The 18,064-nt window shown below is 39.3% G+C and overlaps 1 protein-coding gene across 3 annotated transcripts in view; it reads left to right on the top strand.

Moving 5' to 3' along the window:
• Positions 1–18,064, top strand: part of DDR2 (discoidin domain receptor tyrosine kinase 2) — a 151,896-nt gene that overhangs the window by 79,194 nt on the left and 54,638 nt on the right. For 2 of the 3 annotated variants that reach the window (XM_024247964.3, XM_024247957.3), the window contains one exon: positions 7,514–7,622. The exons of the other annotated variant lie outside the window; for it this stretch is intronic. In XM_024247964.3, the coding sequence (XP_024103732.1) occupies positions 7,541–7,622 (82 nt within the window). In that variant the 5' untranslated portion in view covers positions 7,514–7,540. The remainder of the gene's footprint in view (positions 1–7,513; positions 7,623–18,064) is intronic. 3 annotated transcript variants of the gene reach the window in all.

The following is an 18,064-nucleotide window of genomic DNA, read 5'->3' as shown; positions in this document are numbered from 1 at the left end:
TATGGTCACTCCTGAGGGGCTTAGGAAGAATGGAGGTACTCAAACTTTCCATTTTGTTGGAGCAAAAGATCCAGGAGTTGCCTGCTCTTCTTACTTTCCATATTATCACTGGGGTGGAAATGATGGTGGTATTTTTCCAAAGAAATGTAGTTCACTATTATAGCTACATTTCAAAGGTGTTTCTCTTCATATCTATATCATTTAAATATATATTTATATATGTACACACATACATATATACACACACATGCACATATATACACACATGCACATATATATGTACACACACACATGCACATATGTATGTATATACGTATATAATCTATCATGTGTATTTAGATCTAAAGCAAGAAACAGACATTGCAGTAGGGCTTGTGTTTTGAACCACTGAAGGGCTGCTGTTTCCACCAGTCCAGAGTGCTGGGGCTTGCTCTGAGATCACCAGGGGTATAAACCAGGCAAGAGGGAGACCTTAACTTCCTGCTCACTCTTTCTCACTTGGCAGGTCAAAAATCATTTCAGCACTTATCTCCCAAGGTTCCTAGCTGTGTCCCCATACCATCCTATCTGAGCACTAGTGTGAAGCTTGTTTTGGGAAATGATCTGATTGCTAAGACAGTTGGAAAAGAGAAATATGGTGTCATGTGTGTACAACCAAGAGCTGACCTAGGATGCCCACATATTCCTGGCTCATCCATGAGCCACATATTCATTGAAGTTCTTATAGGTAGGAGCAAACCCTGCCTATAAGAACCCTACATGGACTGGAACTGTGTCAGGCAGAATGTGCAGATAACTTACCCTTTCACCATGATTTGGCCCTGAATGTGTCTCAGAAAAAGGCTTTTGGAAGCTCACCCAAGTACAGAGATAATTTGTGAAACATTTAACCTCTCACACTCTTGCTTTTTTCTTTCCTGGAGAGCTGCTAATTTCTAGTTGTGGCTGCCACACTCCTGTCTGCCTGATCTTCCATTTTACTTCCTGGTTTCCTGGTGGCTTGGACACATGGCCTGTCCAGATCCCAGTGGGGCAGTCCTGAGATAGAGAGCTGGTGGTCTTTTGTCAGATCTGGGAAGTCCTGAGCCATGACTTCCTTTGAAATCAATTTGGAATGTCCATCCAGCTTGGCTAGGGAAGAGGATTTTGACTGTGAAGAGGGAAGTGGGTTCTTTACTACAAAGGACATATTCTCTCTGAGCCACATGCTCCTTGATGTTCTTTGGTAAATATTGGGCTGTGGGCCTAGAAACACTGACCTTGGAGGCAGGGGAACTGGGATCCAGTTCTAACTCTGTGGTCTTCTAACTTAGTGACCCAAGCAAGTGAAAATTAATCTCATTTCGAGATAGAGATACGCAAGATCCTTGACCTTCAATGACTCACGGTCAGGCTTGTCTGAAAGACAGGTAAAGAAGCAAACTCTAATTCAGCACAATGAATGGGAAGCAGCAACCAGACCAGGTAAAATAGCCTCAATTGAGGGTGAAGTAACTTAAGGCCGTACTTTTCTATTGTCAAAAGGAGATGATAATTTCTCTCCACAGGATTGTGGTGAGGCTCAATGATATAATGCATCTATAAATAACTGATAAAGTTCAGGAATTCTAAAATAGAAACAGGCAGTAATTCTCAACTGTTTTCTTCTTCCACTCTATTCACGTGCAAGATGTGCTAAGACATTTCGCACTACAACAAGTGATTCTTGAAGTATAGGACGTGGTCCTCCCACACCTCCAACTCTCGGAAATGCACAGAAAGCGTCCTTGAGATTCTGATAACCTGCTTCCAGGAAAAATGTTTTGTTTGGTTTTGTCAGAAAAGCTAATATAAATGACATTAACAAGGAACACATTTTCCTTGTTGAAAGTCAAAACATTACAAATAAGGCTGAAGTCTGCCTTTGATCACCATTCACAATCTCCTCTTACAAATACAGCAGTCCATCTCCTAACTCCGTCTCTGAGGGAACCACTGCTGTCAGCATGGTGTTTAATCTTCCAGATCTTATATATATATATAAATGTACATGAGTGTGTATCTATCATAAAAATATATAGTGTGCTTTACATAAACTTTGCAACCTTCTTGTTCGCCTAAAAACATGTCATAGACTTCAACCCTTGTAACTGTGAGTAGCTCTAATGCATTCGTTGTTACTATTGCATAGCATTTCACAGTAGGAATATACTATAGTTAATAACATTATCCTGTTGGTAGACATTTTTCTAAGTTTTTGTTGTTAAAAATATATTGCAAAACACTTTTTTTGTGCATGCCTCATTGTGTACACACTCAAGTCTTTCTTTAGGGTAAATAATAATAAATGGGATATAGAAATTATGGTACATGTATTTTTATTGAAATTGTCTTCTAATTTATATACCCAGCAGCAGAGTATGAGAGCATGCATTTGCCGTATTATTGCCAAATTTTATATTATCACACTTTAAAATTTTGCCAATCTAATAGGTAAAATTGGCATTCAACTACTGCTTTAATGTTTGTCTTTGTGAGTACTTGCGAGGTTGAATACTTTTAGATGTTTACAGCATTATATTGTCTCCCCTGTTGAATGCTTTTTATTTACTTGGCCCATTTTTCTAGTGGCTTTTAAAAAATGATTTATAGAGATTATTAATACTAGAAGTTATTTCATTATACAATTTCAAATATTTATCTTAGCCAGTTGTTTACATGTTATGTTTATGATGTCTTTTGGTCTTAAAGAAGTTTTGAATTTTGATGGAAAAATTTATTATTCTTTTCATTTCTGGATTTTGCTTTCCATGTTTCATTTGTGCAGGCCTTCCTTATCTTTAGCTCATAGCAAATTTTTCTAGATTTTCCTTGAAATATTCTTATGATTCCATCGTTACATTTTGGGCTCTTCATTTTTGTGAGGTGTAGATATACCTTCATTTGCTTTTGAAAGGCTACTAAAGCATCTGAAACTTCTTCACCAAGTTTAAATGCCCCCTTTCTCATGTAGTACATTTCCATTTATTCATGAGTCTTTTCTGGGTTGTTCACTCTCTTCAATGTTCTGCTTATCTATTTCTATACCAATTGCATGCTCAGAGAGGCCTTTGCTGGCCACCTTACCTAGAACAGCTCTTATTCCCTTTCTATTACATTACTCTATTTTATTTTCTTCCCTGTACATATGTTTCTTTAAAATTCTTCTTCATTTACTTGTTTTCTTATGTACTATAAGTTCCATGTTGGCAGGAACCTTCTTTGCCTTTTTTACTGATGTGCTTATCACCTGTAATAGCACCTAATAGATATTTACAAAATAGTTGCTGAATGAATGAATGAAGGCCAATGGCTTGACCAGGGGTGTTTGCATTTTGAGTTTTATTTCTTAAGGCTTAAATAAATTGTCAAAGGGGTTTGTACTACTAACTAAAGAAGTGGGTAGAGAAGGGCTTTTCTAGTAGCTCCTTGACATGCTTCCATGTATACTTTTGGGTTCTGTTCACATGTCACATTGTTTAAATATTGAAACCTTGGAAAGACTCATTCAAAGGTGCAGAAAAGGGTGATTCTGCTCACAATAAGCTTTGGAGATACTTCCTTTTAGGGTATGGAATTTAGAATGAACAGATGTAGTCACTGAATATATGGCTCAAGACAATCATTAATTCATTCTGCAAATACTTATCAGGCACTCTGGTAGTGTTGAGACTACACTAATGAATAAAATGAACATGGAGCTTGTGTGTTTTGGGGGGGAATACAAATTAAACAATCACAGCAATGAATATATAATGAGAAACTATGATTATTTCTATATAGAAACATTATGTTTTTAGAGCATGTAACAACCAAGAGGATCAGAGAATATTTTGCTGAGAAAGTGACCATTTAGTGGAGATTTGAGCTAGGCAAAGAGAGGAGAGAAACTTCTCGGCAGAGGTCCTTAGGCAAAAGAAAATGGAAGAAAAAAGAAAAGAAGCCCCAGTGTGACTGAGGTGGAAAGGATGAGGAGAAGGGCAGCTCTGGTGAGGCAGGTGGAGCCCAGATCAAAGGATGATATAGTGTGATGATGAGCAAAAACAAAAGAAGGAACAACAACAACAACAACACAAAAACGCATGTGGATTTTGAAGTAACACAAGCCTTAGGTTCACATATGAGTTTGGTCACCTATCAGGTGTGTTACCTGATCTGCTTTAACCTCTTTCTCCTTAGCTTCCTTGTTGAAAACAAACCTCACTGAGTTACTGTGAATATTGTAGGAGATGGTCTCTGATTCGCAGTAGATATACATGGTATAGGTATAATACTTCTAGGTGCTTTACAGTGCTTTGTTTGTTAGCTGACAGTCATCTAATTTTAAGCAAAACAGAAAAATAATTACTGCTTTTGGAGATTCGCAGCTTGAAGCCCAGCAACAGTTTCAACAAGTAAATTAGTCAACATTTTTTGAACACTTAGTAGGTTTGGCTTATTTCAGTTAAAAACCATTTTTGAGCACATACTTTGTGCACGATATAAAGTAATACTTTGGCAATATAAGAATGAACCATTTTGAAGTTAATGATTAAATGGATAATTTTATAACAATGTTGTGAAGGATCCAGTAGAGTTAAATCAAGCATGTGTTTTGGTGAAGGAAAGAAAGGAAATGAGGTGTGGGAGACATTCTTTGCAGAAGGAATTATTGGGGAAGGTTATGGAGGGGAGGAAGTTATGACCAGTAACCCATGAGAGAGGTGACACAGGAGAGAGAGAGCGAATTCTAGGACTCTTCTGCAAAAGACTGCTAGGAGAGGGCGGTGAGCCAAGTCAGTCCTGGGCCTCAGCACTTATTGAATGGCTGCTTACAAAGAGCTAGGGTCTCTCTGGAAGGACATCCTGGATTATGGTCATGAGTTAGTGCTCAATTATAGCCAAGACCAATGTCTCCAGGATTCACCTGTGTGTTTCTTTCTCTGGGCATGTTTATTTAGGGACTTATTTATGGAAATAGTGTTCCTGTTGCTGGAAGTGGCTAGGAACACTGAGACATGTATTTTATCTTATCCAAATCAATGCTATGAAACTATGCTCATCACCCTTTGTAGTTGTGGATCACATACCCCTCAGCCCCTCACTATGGGGCCATTTAAATCTTTCATGTTTTATTTGCTTTGGATCCATCCTCTTCAGTCAAAACCATCTGACTACATTGCTTTTTTTTTTTTTTTTTTTAACCCCTCTGGGTGTGTCAGTATTATACTGCTTAGAAATTGTCTTAGAAAGCTTCCGTTTCCTGAAAAAGAAAGTGCCTTACTCATGTCATCCTTTTATTTACTCCATCCCTGTTATTGCCTATTAAAGTCTTGTCCATCCTTCAAGAATCTGATCAGATATTTATTTCTCCATGAAGCCTTCCCTAATCACTCCAGCTTAAGGGAATTTCTTCTCTCTTTATAATATTGTGTCACATACTGTTTCTAATAGTGCATCCAATGCTTGCTTGATTATTAGTGTGACTCAGAGGGAATTTTTAAAAAATCAACTTTGTATTCTAGAACAGTTTTTTTTTTTTGTCTCGCTCTGTTGCCCAGGCTGGAGTGCAGTGGCACAATCTCGGCTCACTGCAACCTCCACCTCCTGGGTTCAAGTGATTCTCATGCCTTAGCCTCCCAAGTAGCTGGGTTTACAGGCACCCACCACCATGCCTGGCTAATTTTTGTATTTTCAACAGAGACGGGGTTTCACCATGATGGCCAGGCTGGTCTCGAACTCCTGACCTCAGGTGATCCACCTGCCTCGGCCTTCCAAAGTTCTGGGATTACAGGCATGAGCCACTGTGCCTGGCCTTCTAGAACAGTTTTATATTTACATAATCATTGTGAAGCTAGTACAGGGAATCTTTGTATATCCCACATCCAGTTTCCCCTATTATTATCATCTTATATTAACATAGTACATTTGTCAAAATGTATGAACTGATATAGATACATTATTATTAGCTAAAGTCCATTCTTTATTCTGATTTCCTCAGTTTCCCCTAATGTCCTTTGTCTGGATATAACATTACACTTAGTCATCATGTCTCCTTAGGCTCCCTGAGCTGTGATAGTTTCTCAGACTTTCTTGTTTTTAATGACCTTGTCAGTTTTGAGGGTTACTCATCAGGAACTTTATAGAATTTTCCTCAATTGAGATTTTTTCTGGTGATTTTTTTATAAGTAGACTGAGGTAATAGGTTTTTGGGAGGAAGACCACAGAGGTAAAGTGTCATTTTCATCACATCATATCAAGGACATATACTATCAATATGACTTATCAATGTTGATGTTAACCTTGATTACCTGTCTTGAGGAAGTGTTTGTCAGATTTCTCCACTGAAAAGTGACTCTTTTTCTTTTTCCGTTTTTACACTGTACTTCTTGGGACAAAGTAACTACGTGCAACTTACTCTTAAGGAGCTGGGGAAGGGAGATAGTAATGCTTCATTTTCTTAAGAGCAGATTATCTACATAAATTATTTGGAATTCTTTTGCATTGGAAATATGCATATTCTCCCCATTTGTTTATTCAATCATTGATTTATAGCAGCATGGACTCATGGATATTTATTTTATTCTTCAGTTTATAATTCAATACTGCTTTTTTGGGGGGGGAACTCATTAAGTTGGCTACTGTGTCCCTTTGACATACCCCATCATCTTTTTGTGTGTACATTTTCTCAATTTCTGGCACTAAAAGGTACTCCAAGTCCATCTTGTTTATATTCTGCTCCATTCCCAGAATCAGCCATTTTCCTGAGGAATCCTGTCTCCTTTTATTAAAGAATGTTATTAGAAATCAAGATCTGAGCACTAAGTTTGCTCATTGCTACTGGGATGTCATTGCCTCTAGGCCTTCTCAGCGGATGGAACATATGTGTGTATACTAACCCAGGCATATACACATATCTATAAATATTTCCATATGTAACTGTTTGTATCCTTATTAAGCTAAACATAAGTTCATACTGATGTCTCCAAATCTAATCTATTATCATAGATTAGATATTATGAATCATTTTGGGGAAACCTGAAAATACAGAATCCCAGGTATCACTCCAGAGATAATGAATCGGGATAAATATTGAACTTATATGTTTTGAAAGGCAAACATTAAAAGTATTGAATGCTTCCCTTGGTTGAATATTGGAATCAATATTAAGATTATGAAAACATCAGTTTACATGATAAATATGTTTTATTTTATCATTATTCAATATTTGGGTAAGTATTTATCTTACGAAAACTTTGTTGTCTGACTATACTTTTGCTAATTTAAATTTCATGAGTGTGCAATCTGATAGAGTTTGAAAATTATTATATTAGGTGATTATTGGATGTGCCATTCAACTCCCAAAGTCTGTGATTCGAAGTCCTACATATAAAAATAAACACTGCAGGAACACAAAATTAACTGTGAGAATTGTATTCATTCATGTTGGCAGTATCTGCCTCACTCATTTCCTCTCCTTCTCTTTCTGTTTTCTTGCATTATTGGTTGGTGGCAGACTCCAGTTCCAACACCATCTTCTGAGATGATCCTGATTCCCAGAATGCTCTTGGTGCTGTTCCTGCTGTTGCCTATCTTGAGTTCTGCAAAAGCTCAGGTTAATCCAGGTAACATGGCTATTACTCAGCTATATGCTAGAAGACCAGCAGAATGTTTAAACCCATCAATGTTCAATGGTGGGTCTAAAAGCTGCCAAGAGGGACTACAAAGCTCTTTCTTTTTAAATCTCCATGGGGAAATATGGCCAAAATAGGAAGAAAAATGAATATGCTTTATATATATGTATTTTAATACTTACAACCTGTTGAATATTGTAAAAGATTTTCTTATATAGAGTAGGGTGCAGTAAGAGGGCATTTAAAAAAATGAGAGGTGGCAGAAGCAACCATTTGCTTCTGCATCTTCTGAGAAAAACAGGACAGAATTTTTAGATGTCTTAGAGAACTTCTTCAGGTTGGTTTGCCAGTTGTTTCGGGCTGTCTTAGACTTTGATTTTACTTGGATGTCCTGTTATGCTTTTGGGATCCTGGTCCTGTGGGATCTCAGGCAGGTTCTCTTTCCTCTAGGGTGTGGCCATGCTCAAAATAGATAGGTTAGGAGAATCTTTTGAGCCCAAATTTGTGGGATTATTTTGTATTACATGCATTTTTAAAGTTTAAATGGAAGTAAATAATTGTATTATTTATTATACAATAATGCTGCTTAACAACCTATCCAAAGCTCAATGTCTTTAAACGAGCATTTATTTGGCTCCTAGCTGGACTTGTTTGGACTGTTCTCTGTTCTGTGTTGATTTACTCAAGCATAACTGGGAGTCAGCTGGCTATTGGCTCATCTAGGATGGCCGTGGCACTGATGAATGGGGCAACTTTGCTGTGCTCTGTTTCATCCTCCTGCAGACTAACCTGGGTATGTTTTCCTGGAAATTGCACAGGAACAAGACCAGAAGCCAGAATATTCAAACATTTTTCAAGCCACTGCTGAAATCATGTTTACTAAGTCTCATTGACCAAAGCAACTCATGTGGCCAAGCCCCAAGTCAGAGTGGGAGAGCACAAAAAATTAGATGGTAAAGGTCTGGGATGCAGGTATTGGAGAACAATTGGAGTCATTTTTTTTTTCATTTTGCCACAAATATGAACATGGGAAAGTATACGGCGTAAGTGTTCAATTTTATGAATTCATAAACTGAACACATCTAAACAGTACCCGGATTAAGAAGCAGAACTATATCAGCACTTCAGAAGCTCTCTTCATGCTCCCTTCCAGTAGCTTTTCTCACCACCCCCCAAAGGTAGCCATTATCCTGCTTTCTAGCAACATAGATTAGTTTTGCCCATTTTTGTACTTTATATAAATGGAATTAGATGATGCATAAATACTCTTTGTGTCTGGCTTCTTTCACTCAACATTTTGTTTATGAAATTCATCCTACTGTTGCATGCAGTTGTCAACTATTAATTTTCATTGTTGTATATTACTTTGTTTGAATATTTTATTTAGCCAATCTACTGTAGATGGGAATTTGAATAATTTCTAGTTTGGGCCCATTATGAACAAAACTCCTATAATTATTCTTGTATAAAACTTTTGGTAGAGATAAGTACTCAGTTCCTTTGAGTATACACTTAGAAGTGGGACTTCATATGTGTAGCATATGATATACTATTCTGCATAATACCAAAAATTTTTTGAAGTGCTTTACCATTTTACCATCCCATAGCAGTATATGCAAGTTCCAGTTGTTCCATGCTATATTCTGATTCTTGAGGGTGCTTTAATTTTGTCCTCTTCATAGCATAATGGTACATTTGTGAAAATGTTTGCTCTCCTCCCTTCATAAAAGTTACATGTGCATGGATTTTTCTTTATATCTTCAATAGCAAATATGATCAAACATCCATAAAATCAAAGAATTATTGGCTGGAGGAGCCCAGTGCCTTGTTACTTCCTCATAATAAGCTCAACTGTTGCATCTCAGATCCTAACTTGGGTACCATTTTTTCCTTTTTCTGCTCTGTATTCCTCTCAATCAATTGTTGATGTTTGGTTGCCTCCTACTACATTCTTCATGCTCTGAGTTCTAAGGAAGAGTGCTGTGAGTGCATGGAGTGGTGGGATGTTTTGGTGGTAAGCATAGTCATGGAGACTGGCATGCCATGAGGACATTTAAATGACTAACCGGGAGAGCTAATCTTCTGTGTTAGAGTCCACACTGTGGCCCCGGAGCAGGAAATGGGTTGTTTGGAGACAGCAAATAGTCATCTTAATTTTTTTTTCTATTTCTGGTGTCAGGTATTTTTGTTGGCTCTTTCTGACAGGGAAAAAGAAATAGACTTCTTGCTTTGCAAAGACCTTTATAGGAAAACAGGACATGTTGAAGGACTAATCCTTCTCTCTGCCATTTCTTTCTATTTTACCAAGTCAAACCAGAGATGAGTGTTTGAGGCAGATGAGAAATTTTCATTCATTATCAGTGATAAAAGAGTCTATCATAAATCCTGAGGCTCATAGAATGTTATAGCTTGCACACTGCTGAGCATAAAGTCAGCATATGATAAATGCATGTTGATTTAAGGATGACTCTTCAGGAGTCCTTACTGGTGTCAACTGAAAGACTGACCATAACTGAAAGTATTGAAAGGTAACTGAAGGCACTGAAAGACTGAGTAAATTCTTGGCCACTTAGGTTTTTCCCATGGAATGGCCACATGATATAACAAATAGAACTTAGGCCAGGAGACCTGGGTTATAAGCAAATCCAATATGCAACCAATTATTAAATTACTGAAACATTTTAGTTGGTTATTGGATATAAAATATTGGTTGGTTAATAGTAACTGAGCTAAGCATTAAACTCAATAAAATAAAAATAAAATAATAATTAGTTGAAGCTCATTGTTGAAGATCTTACAATGACTATTGGTCAATAAGCCTTCAGTATTAGCATGATTTAGCTGATAACAAACATTGAATATGATATGATATGAAATATCAATCTTGGGGTCTCAGCAGATACCAAGAGAGGATAAATAATCTTGTTTATATTTTTAAAAACTCTCTAATATTTGAAATCATAAATGTCTCACAGGTGTCATCCATGGAGGCTGCAGAGTAGTGGTGGTATGACAGAGATAGTTGGCCGAAGCACGAAGGAAGCAGAGTTCTTGGCTCACTGTTCTAAAGCATCTGAGTTTTGGCAAAGCAGGCAGTGAGGCAGATGGTGTTAGTGGCATTTCCAGTAATGGCAGTGTTAAAGGCGGCATTGTCAATGGGGCCTGCAGCGTAGGCTACGCAAGTCTTTGTGGGAAATGCTGACATGAAGGTGTATATACGTAGTCCTGAATTGTGGGCAGTGTTCTCAGCTATCTTCCAGCTGCAACAGTGCACCAGGAACTGGAACCTAATCATCATTAATCCAGTGGGAGAAGTTATTGGAAGAATTTGAGGCAGTTTCTTATATCAAAATCGTGGCTCAGAAATACCATTTAGCTAGTGACATCCAAATCAAACAAATAATCATCCCAGTAATTTCTGAAAATCATTTATACAAATTAACAGATGATTGGAATGTTATTAGTTCTGATGAATGATTTGGAGTTAATTTAGAAAAAAGTATTTAGCTTACTTTTGAGTAACAACCCTAATTATAATCCTGACTTGGTCATAAATTAATTGTGTGACAGTGAGGGAGTTGTTATGTGTCTCTTTACACTTCCTTAATATTTTCACTTGTAGTAAGATTAAGTTGGATTAGATAATCTATGGGACCCTTCCTGCTACAAAATTACTGTGATTTTTATGGTGTGAGAACTTTATAGCCCATACTGGAAGATTTGTTGGGCTTTGGGCTTGGAACTATAGCCCCTGAAGTTGCATGGCTGTTTTTTGCAAGAAAGACTACTTGTTTCCAATCCCTACCACTTCCCAGGCTCAGGGATGTGAAGTCTGAATTTCAGGAGAATCTTGCCTCTGGGGCTAAGTGCACAGGAAGTGACTGATAAATACTTAAAAATTTTAAACCCTAAAACTCTGCTTAATGGCAGGTGAATGCAGAAACGCTGCCCCAGCCTAACCTGCAGGAGAGTCATAGTGCTACAAGCTACCCTGCTCCAGAGCATCTTTTGCTCTAGAGGTGGGGCCAAGAAGTAGCATTTCAGGCTGAAGATATAGCGTATGCAATGGCTGAGAGGAGGGTGAGGAACATTTGGGGCTCCTGGTGGAGGGTAATGAGTGAGAGAGCCAGCGGGGCTGTGTAGGAGATCCATTCCCCTGTGGGATCCTTGAGTCAAGTTTTCCCTTATTTCCAACTTGGGCTGGGACTGCCAAACTTGATAGGAGAACTAAGGGTATCTCCATGGGAAAGGGGCCTCTTTAGACCCCACAATCATGCACAAAAATACTGGGCTGCAGTAGTTGTTTGAGTGGACATCAGTGTCAGGCTGCCCTAGGGGTTATAAAACCACTGTTTCAATGGTTGGTGGGGAACTGGCACCTTATGTTTTTCCAGGTAGGAGGATGAATAGAAGTATCCTGATGATCCTGAAATTCTAACCCAGCGGTCTGAAGCCCTGGGACCCACCCAGCCAATTAGAGGACTGTTGTGTATAAAAAGCACAGGGGTGCTTGTTCTCACTCCCCTGACTTGGCCTGTGACAACTATTTGTGCTTAGGAAAGGGAGAAACATCTCTTCTTCTCAACAGGCAAACCAGGCCTTTAGGATCCATGGTATAAAGCTGGGCAGGGCAGTGCTGGAACTTCCCATTTTCATATCACACTTTCCCCTCATAGGAAGCAGGCAACTTACTACCAGTTCAGAGTCCTGGGGTGGGAGTCCCCCTTTGGTATCCAGAATGCTTCCACTTAGAAAAAAAGTGGCAAAGCCATTCAGGATTTGGGATTAGGAGAGGAAGAGCTTTTCTCCTCCTGGCCCCAAATTTATTTTAGGTTCACCACTGTGGTTTTTGTTCTTTCCAGTATCAATCCCACATGTCAGTGAGTTCTTAGGGTCAGGCAACTAGAATTCTAGGCTATTCATGTTGGAATGGATCTTAGAAATATCTAAGTCACTCTTCCTCACTTTACAGATGAGGAAACGGGGAGTCAAAGCAGGTGAGTGATTTGCCCATGCTCCACATTTAGCTAATAGTAAAGCTAGGACAGGGACCCAGGGCTACCTGTCTCCCAACCCCAGGTGACTTCTACCTGGGCCCTCAGGGAGCGATGTGCTGAAGTGACCTTTATCTAAAAGTCATGTATATCCATGCAGCCTTATGCCTTCCTTTCTGCAACCAACTTCCAACGTACGTTTATGGGGGTGAGATGTAATTGAGGTTTGAGGGACAGCCTGAGGCCAAAGAATGGAGTCAGATGAATAGGATATACAGTGCTCACACCTAGTCTCATTATGCTAAATGAGGAAGGCTGGAGCTAGAAGCCCTGCAGGGCCAACTTACCCCCACCCAGAAACTGAAGCACCAGGGATGCTTTGGTTCCCTTCTGCACCTGGTTGTGCCTTTATCACCACTCCCTTGTCTTCCACCAAGGCTGCTATGTGTTAATTCACCTACACATATTTCCAAATGGGAAACTCATTTGTTTCCCTGGGTTCTCATCGTTCATGTTCCCAGAGATGTGCTGAGAAGGTTTATGTGGCCTCATCTGTTAATGAGAAGGTGATGCTAGTTTCAGGTTTGTGAAACCAGGCCTGAGGTACTAGTGTTGTGATGTGTGTGTATGTGTGTGTGTAGGGGGGGCGAGGGGAGGGAGTGTGTGTTAGATGGCCTGAACAGGGCCCTGAGAAAAAGATAAAAGGCTGGCAAAAGACCTCTCTGGTTGAATTTATCTTAAGTGAGCAATGCTGGAAGCTGCCCAGATTGGCTCTTTCTTGCTTGTGTGTTTGTTTGTTAAGTCTAGGCTGACGCCTGAGAGTGGCCTTTGGCATTCTTCCTGCCAGTAAAATAGTCTTTCTCCGGGTAAAACAGAAACTCTTCTGCCCCTTGAGCCCCCTTGGTTGTGCCAAATAGGGAAAAAGAGAATGCAAAACTCAAAGAATATTCAATGAACACTTAATATATTCTGGGTACCATTTTAAGTGGTGTCAACAAATTTAATCTTCACAATAATCTTATTAGTATTAGTATATTATATAATAGTACTATCATTATTCTAGTTTTACAGAGGAAAAAGTGAGGCCAAGAAGCATTAGGTAACTCACACCAGGTTACAGAGAAAGCTAAGTGGCAGAACCCGGATTCGACCCTGCTCCAGCAAGCATGCTCTATTCTTCTACTTCTTTTTTCCTTTTTCCCGTTTTTCAAATTTCCAACAATGTATCAGTTAAGAGTTTTTTGTTTGTTTGTTTTTGGAGACGGCGTCTTGCTCTGTCACCTAGGCTGGAGTGCAGTGGCATGAACATGACTCACTGCAGCCTCGACCTCCTGGGCTCAAGTGATCCTCCTGCCTCAGCTCCCCAAGTAGCTGGCACTACAGGCATGCGCCACCACGCCCAACTAGTCTTGGCATTTTTTTGTAGAGAAGGGGTTTTGCCATGTTGGCCAGACTGGTCTTGAACTCCTGACCTCGCCCTCCTAAAGTGCTGGGATTACAGGCATGAGCCACCACACTCGGCCACAAGCATGCTCTTGACCTTTGTGCTCTACTGCCTGTGGAGTGTGAGACTCGTGGAGTGTGAGACTCAAGGAATGTCCAGGCAGAGGAAACCCAGATTCATGGACCAGCCATGAATGGGCTACAGAGACCCGTGAATCCCCTGAAATTGCATCCCAAACTTAATGTGTGAAGACAAAAGTACATTTGCAGAAGGAAAAAAGTTTTCTATTATCAGATGCTCAAAAGACTCTGACCAGTTCCAGAAAAGGCTAAGAATGGTGGATTTAATCTAATCTTGTACAAATGAGGAAACTGAGGTTTAGGGAGATAAAGTGATGGGAGGAAACATGTTTGAAAAGACTATTAGCAGACCTAACCAGCCTTTGCCTACTCACTGGACGAACATGGTCAGAGTTTTGGGTTCTCTGAACTGCAGTCTTCTCACCTATCACTGATCGCTGCCTTAAGGGCTGTTAGGAAGAGTAAGAGAATATATGTAAAGTACCTAGCATAGCATCAAACACACAGAATGTGATTAATAAATGCTAGAACTTCTGTCCTCTTCCTTAATTTTGTATATTGTGCTGTGATAATGGCAGACTTCATTGGTCTTTCCATTATTCTATACTGTCCTTTATATTTTAATTATTTAATTATTTAACTTAATTACTATACTATAAAAATATTTCATTTTCTTTGAGGGCAGACTTCACCTAATTCCTGGGCTTTGTATCTTGGGATAAAAGGGTTCCAAATACATCTACTGCATCATCACCTTTCCATCTAAAGTAGCCAGGTGAATTCCTGGTTCATACCCTAAAACTTTGCGTTCACCCTGTTGTTTTGCATTCTGAGGCCTAGATTCCTAGTTGTAAAAGGCAGTCAGAGGAGCTAAAAGCAATGCAAGAAAAAACAAAGCTCCACTTTTTTTCTGTTGCCAGTAGGGATAAAGGCCCAGGGAGACCTAGTCTCCTTGAGTCTAAACTTTGGGGCCAGGAACATGATCATGGGACTGCAGGAAGAGCTTCACACAAAGTCCCTTTTCTGGACCTCTCAGTTTTCACAACCACCTGCAGAGCTCAGTTTTGCTCAGGGCTCTCATGTGGAAAGATTAAGAATCTACAGAAGAACAACAGTGTTGGCAGGAGCAGACAAGGAGACAGGGACCCCGCTTACCATGGAAACCGGGCACTGGGGCCATTAGGGCCATGTATCACTGCTGCTTCACTTATTTGCTTATTAATGTTTTGTTCTGAAAGCTGACAAGAACTCTAGGGGCTTCAAGCCCATAAGATCAAGACATATAATATAGCGATATAAGTATGTAAGAAACATAGATTGATACAGATATAAAATAGGAAAAGGATATGAAACAAATATATAGGATAAAAAATATAAGTATAATAAATATTATACATATATTTATATATGTGAGTATATTTATGTATGTATTTATGTATATATAGATATATCTATATGTTCACATGTTACATGTTACACACGAACATATATATCTATATATAAATGTATAGATTATATATGTCTTTATATATAGATAGATATATATATCTTTATATATATACATACCTATTCCATAAATATATCCATAAATATGTTCACATTTTACCCAATCAGGTCAAATCTCCAGTGTCGTGCTAGTTGAGGCACTGAAGGTATGAGAGTTAGCTGGAGCTGAAAGAATTTGCCAGGCCAGGTAAAAAGAGGAAGGGAAAGCTTTTGAGCCAAAGAAAAGGCACAGAGGCACAAATTGAAAAACAAGAGTGAGGATAGTGATTATTGAGGGGTCATGAGGGCAAAGGTGGGGTTAGGCTGGCACCAAAAGTAGGAACCATATAATCTTGGGATCCTCAGTATATGACAAGTGTTTTATGATCAAAGGCTTTGTCTTCACCTGGTGTTAACATAATGCTATGCCATGCTATCTTTCCCAGGGTGCAGGTTCCTTTTGCTATCACATTTCAACAAATCCTGGGACCAGTGCCTTCTAAAAATTAGACAAGCAATAATCCTCCCTGGGCTCTCAGTCCAGATTCTTCCCCAACTTGGTGATTCTTGACCCTAGGGATCACACGATAAACAGGGTGTGTGTGCTGGTAGCAGGGTGTGATGACCACGTGATACGGTTACTAGACAGACTACGACAATGGAGATCAAGAGATCTAGATTCTAGTTCCAGCTGTGCCACTATCTAGCTTTGTGACTTTAGGTAAATCTCTGCACCTCACTTTGCTCATTTATAACATGGGGTCCATAAACTTTGCTCTCTGAACTTCATAGGGTTACTGCAGGGGATTGAATGAGATAATGGAAATAAATGGGCTTTGGAAAGTTACATGCAAATATCGAAGACTGTGATTTGTTACTTTTGGAAGAGAAGAAAATGAAAATAAACACTATGAAACAACAGTTTCTATCAAGCGGGTGATGCAGGAGGAAGAAAGAGAAAAAAACTCCATTAGTGACCATTAAGGTCCCTTGTGGTCCCCAAGACAGACTCAAGTTGCTTTTGGGGAATGGGGCTTCTAACAGTCCTGAACTCTGGCCACCCTAACTCTAAAGGGATGCAGGACCCTGTGCTCAAGCCAAGCATATCCATTACTATATATATATATATGTATATATATATTATTATTATCATTATTTTTCTGGGGAGAATAGTGTGATTGTTGACTTAGCTCTTAGTCCTGGCCTGTGGGTCTCTGAAGAGTATGGATGTGGCAAGATAGCTCTCACAGAATTTATCAGTGGTTTGGACACATACACAGTAAAGTAGAAGTTAAGACACTAAAATCAGTGAGGTTTTTTTATGAGCCTAAGTGGGAGGTAATGAGTTGTTAAAAAAATTTATGCAACTTTTTTTTTCTTCCTGCTTCAGAGGTTTTTATGACTTTGGTCTTTGTCTCTGGTGTAGTGATAATCTTTTGTCTCTTCATGACCAGCACCTATTACAGTGCTTGGCTTATATAGGCAATCAACAAATGTTTGATGAATAAGAAGAGGGAGGGGGAAAAAGGAAGTCAAGGAAACTCCCAGGCTTCTCTGTATTTATTTATTTTTCTTCTTATTATTTTTATTTATTTATTTATTTATTTATTTTTAAAACGGAGTTGCACTCTTATTACCCAGGCTGGAGTGCAATGGCGCGATCTCGGCTCACTGCAACCTCCGCCTCCCAGGTTCTAGAGATTCTCCTGCCTCAGCCTCTTGAGTAGCTGGGATTACAGGCATGCACCACCACGCCTGGCTAATTTTGTATTTTTAGTAGGGACGAGGTTTCTCCATGTTGGTCAGGCTGGTCTCAAACTCCCGACCTCAGGTGATCCACCCACCTCAGCCTCCCAAAGTGCTGGGATTACGGCGTAAACCACCACGCCTGGCTTTTTTTTTTTTTTTTTGCAAAAAACAAAACAAAAAAATATCTAAATGATGCTATGTGAGACTTGATCTCAGAAAGATGTTGGGAAGCTGAGAAGGAACCCATAGGAATATCACCCCTTTAAATGATGAGATGCTGAGTATGGTGTGAGTAAATTAGAAGGAAGATAACGAACCGAGGCCGTTTCAGCTGAAGCTACTGAAGTGTAGCACCGGGGTCCAGCCTTCTAGTGTTAGAGAACTGGGAGAGCCCATCTCCTTGCAGAGGTAGAGCAGCCCGGGGCTGCAGGGGAGGGTGAGGCCTTCATGCTTGTTCCTAAATGCCTAAGGTCTTCGTTTAGGCTACAAGTGGAGCATTTTGATTGTTATACACAAAGGAAAATGTGGTTAAATTTAATTCAAATATATGTAAATATCTTATGATTGGCATTTCAAGGGAGGAAGTCAGATTCAGTCTTTTGGCTACTGTAACCTATATTAAAGATAGGAAGTATGCAATGATGTGTACTGTCTATATACAGGCATTGCTAACTTGAGAAA

This window comes from Pongo abelii, chromosome 1 (assembly GCF_028885655.2).
Source record: "Pongo abelii isolate AG06213 chromosome 1, NHGRI_mPonAbe1-v2.0_pri, whole genome shotgun sequence".
Lineage (NCBI taxonomy): Eukaryota > Metazoa > Chordata > Mammalia > Primates > Hominidae > Pongo > Pongo abelii.
This window is presented reverse-complemented; position numbering and strand designations above follow the sequence as displayed.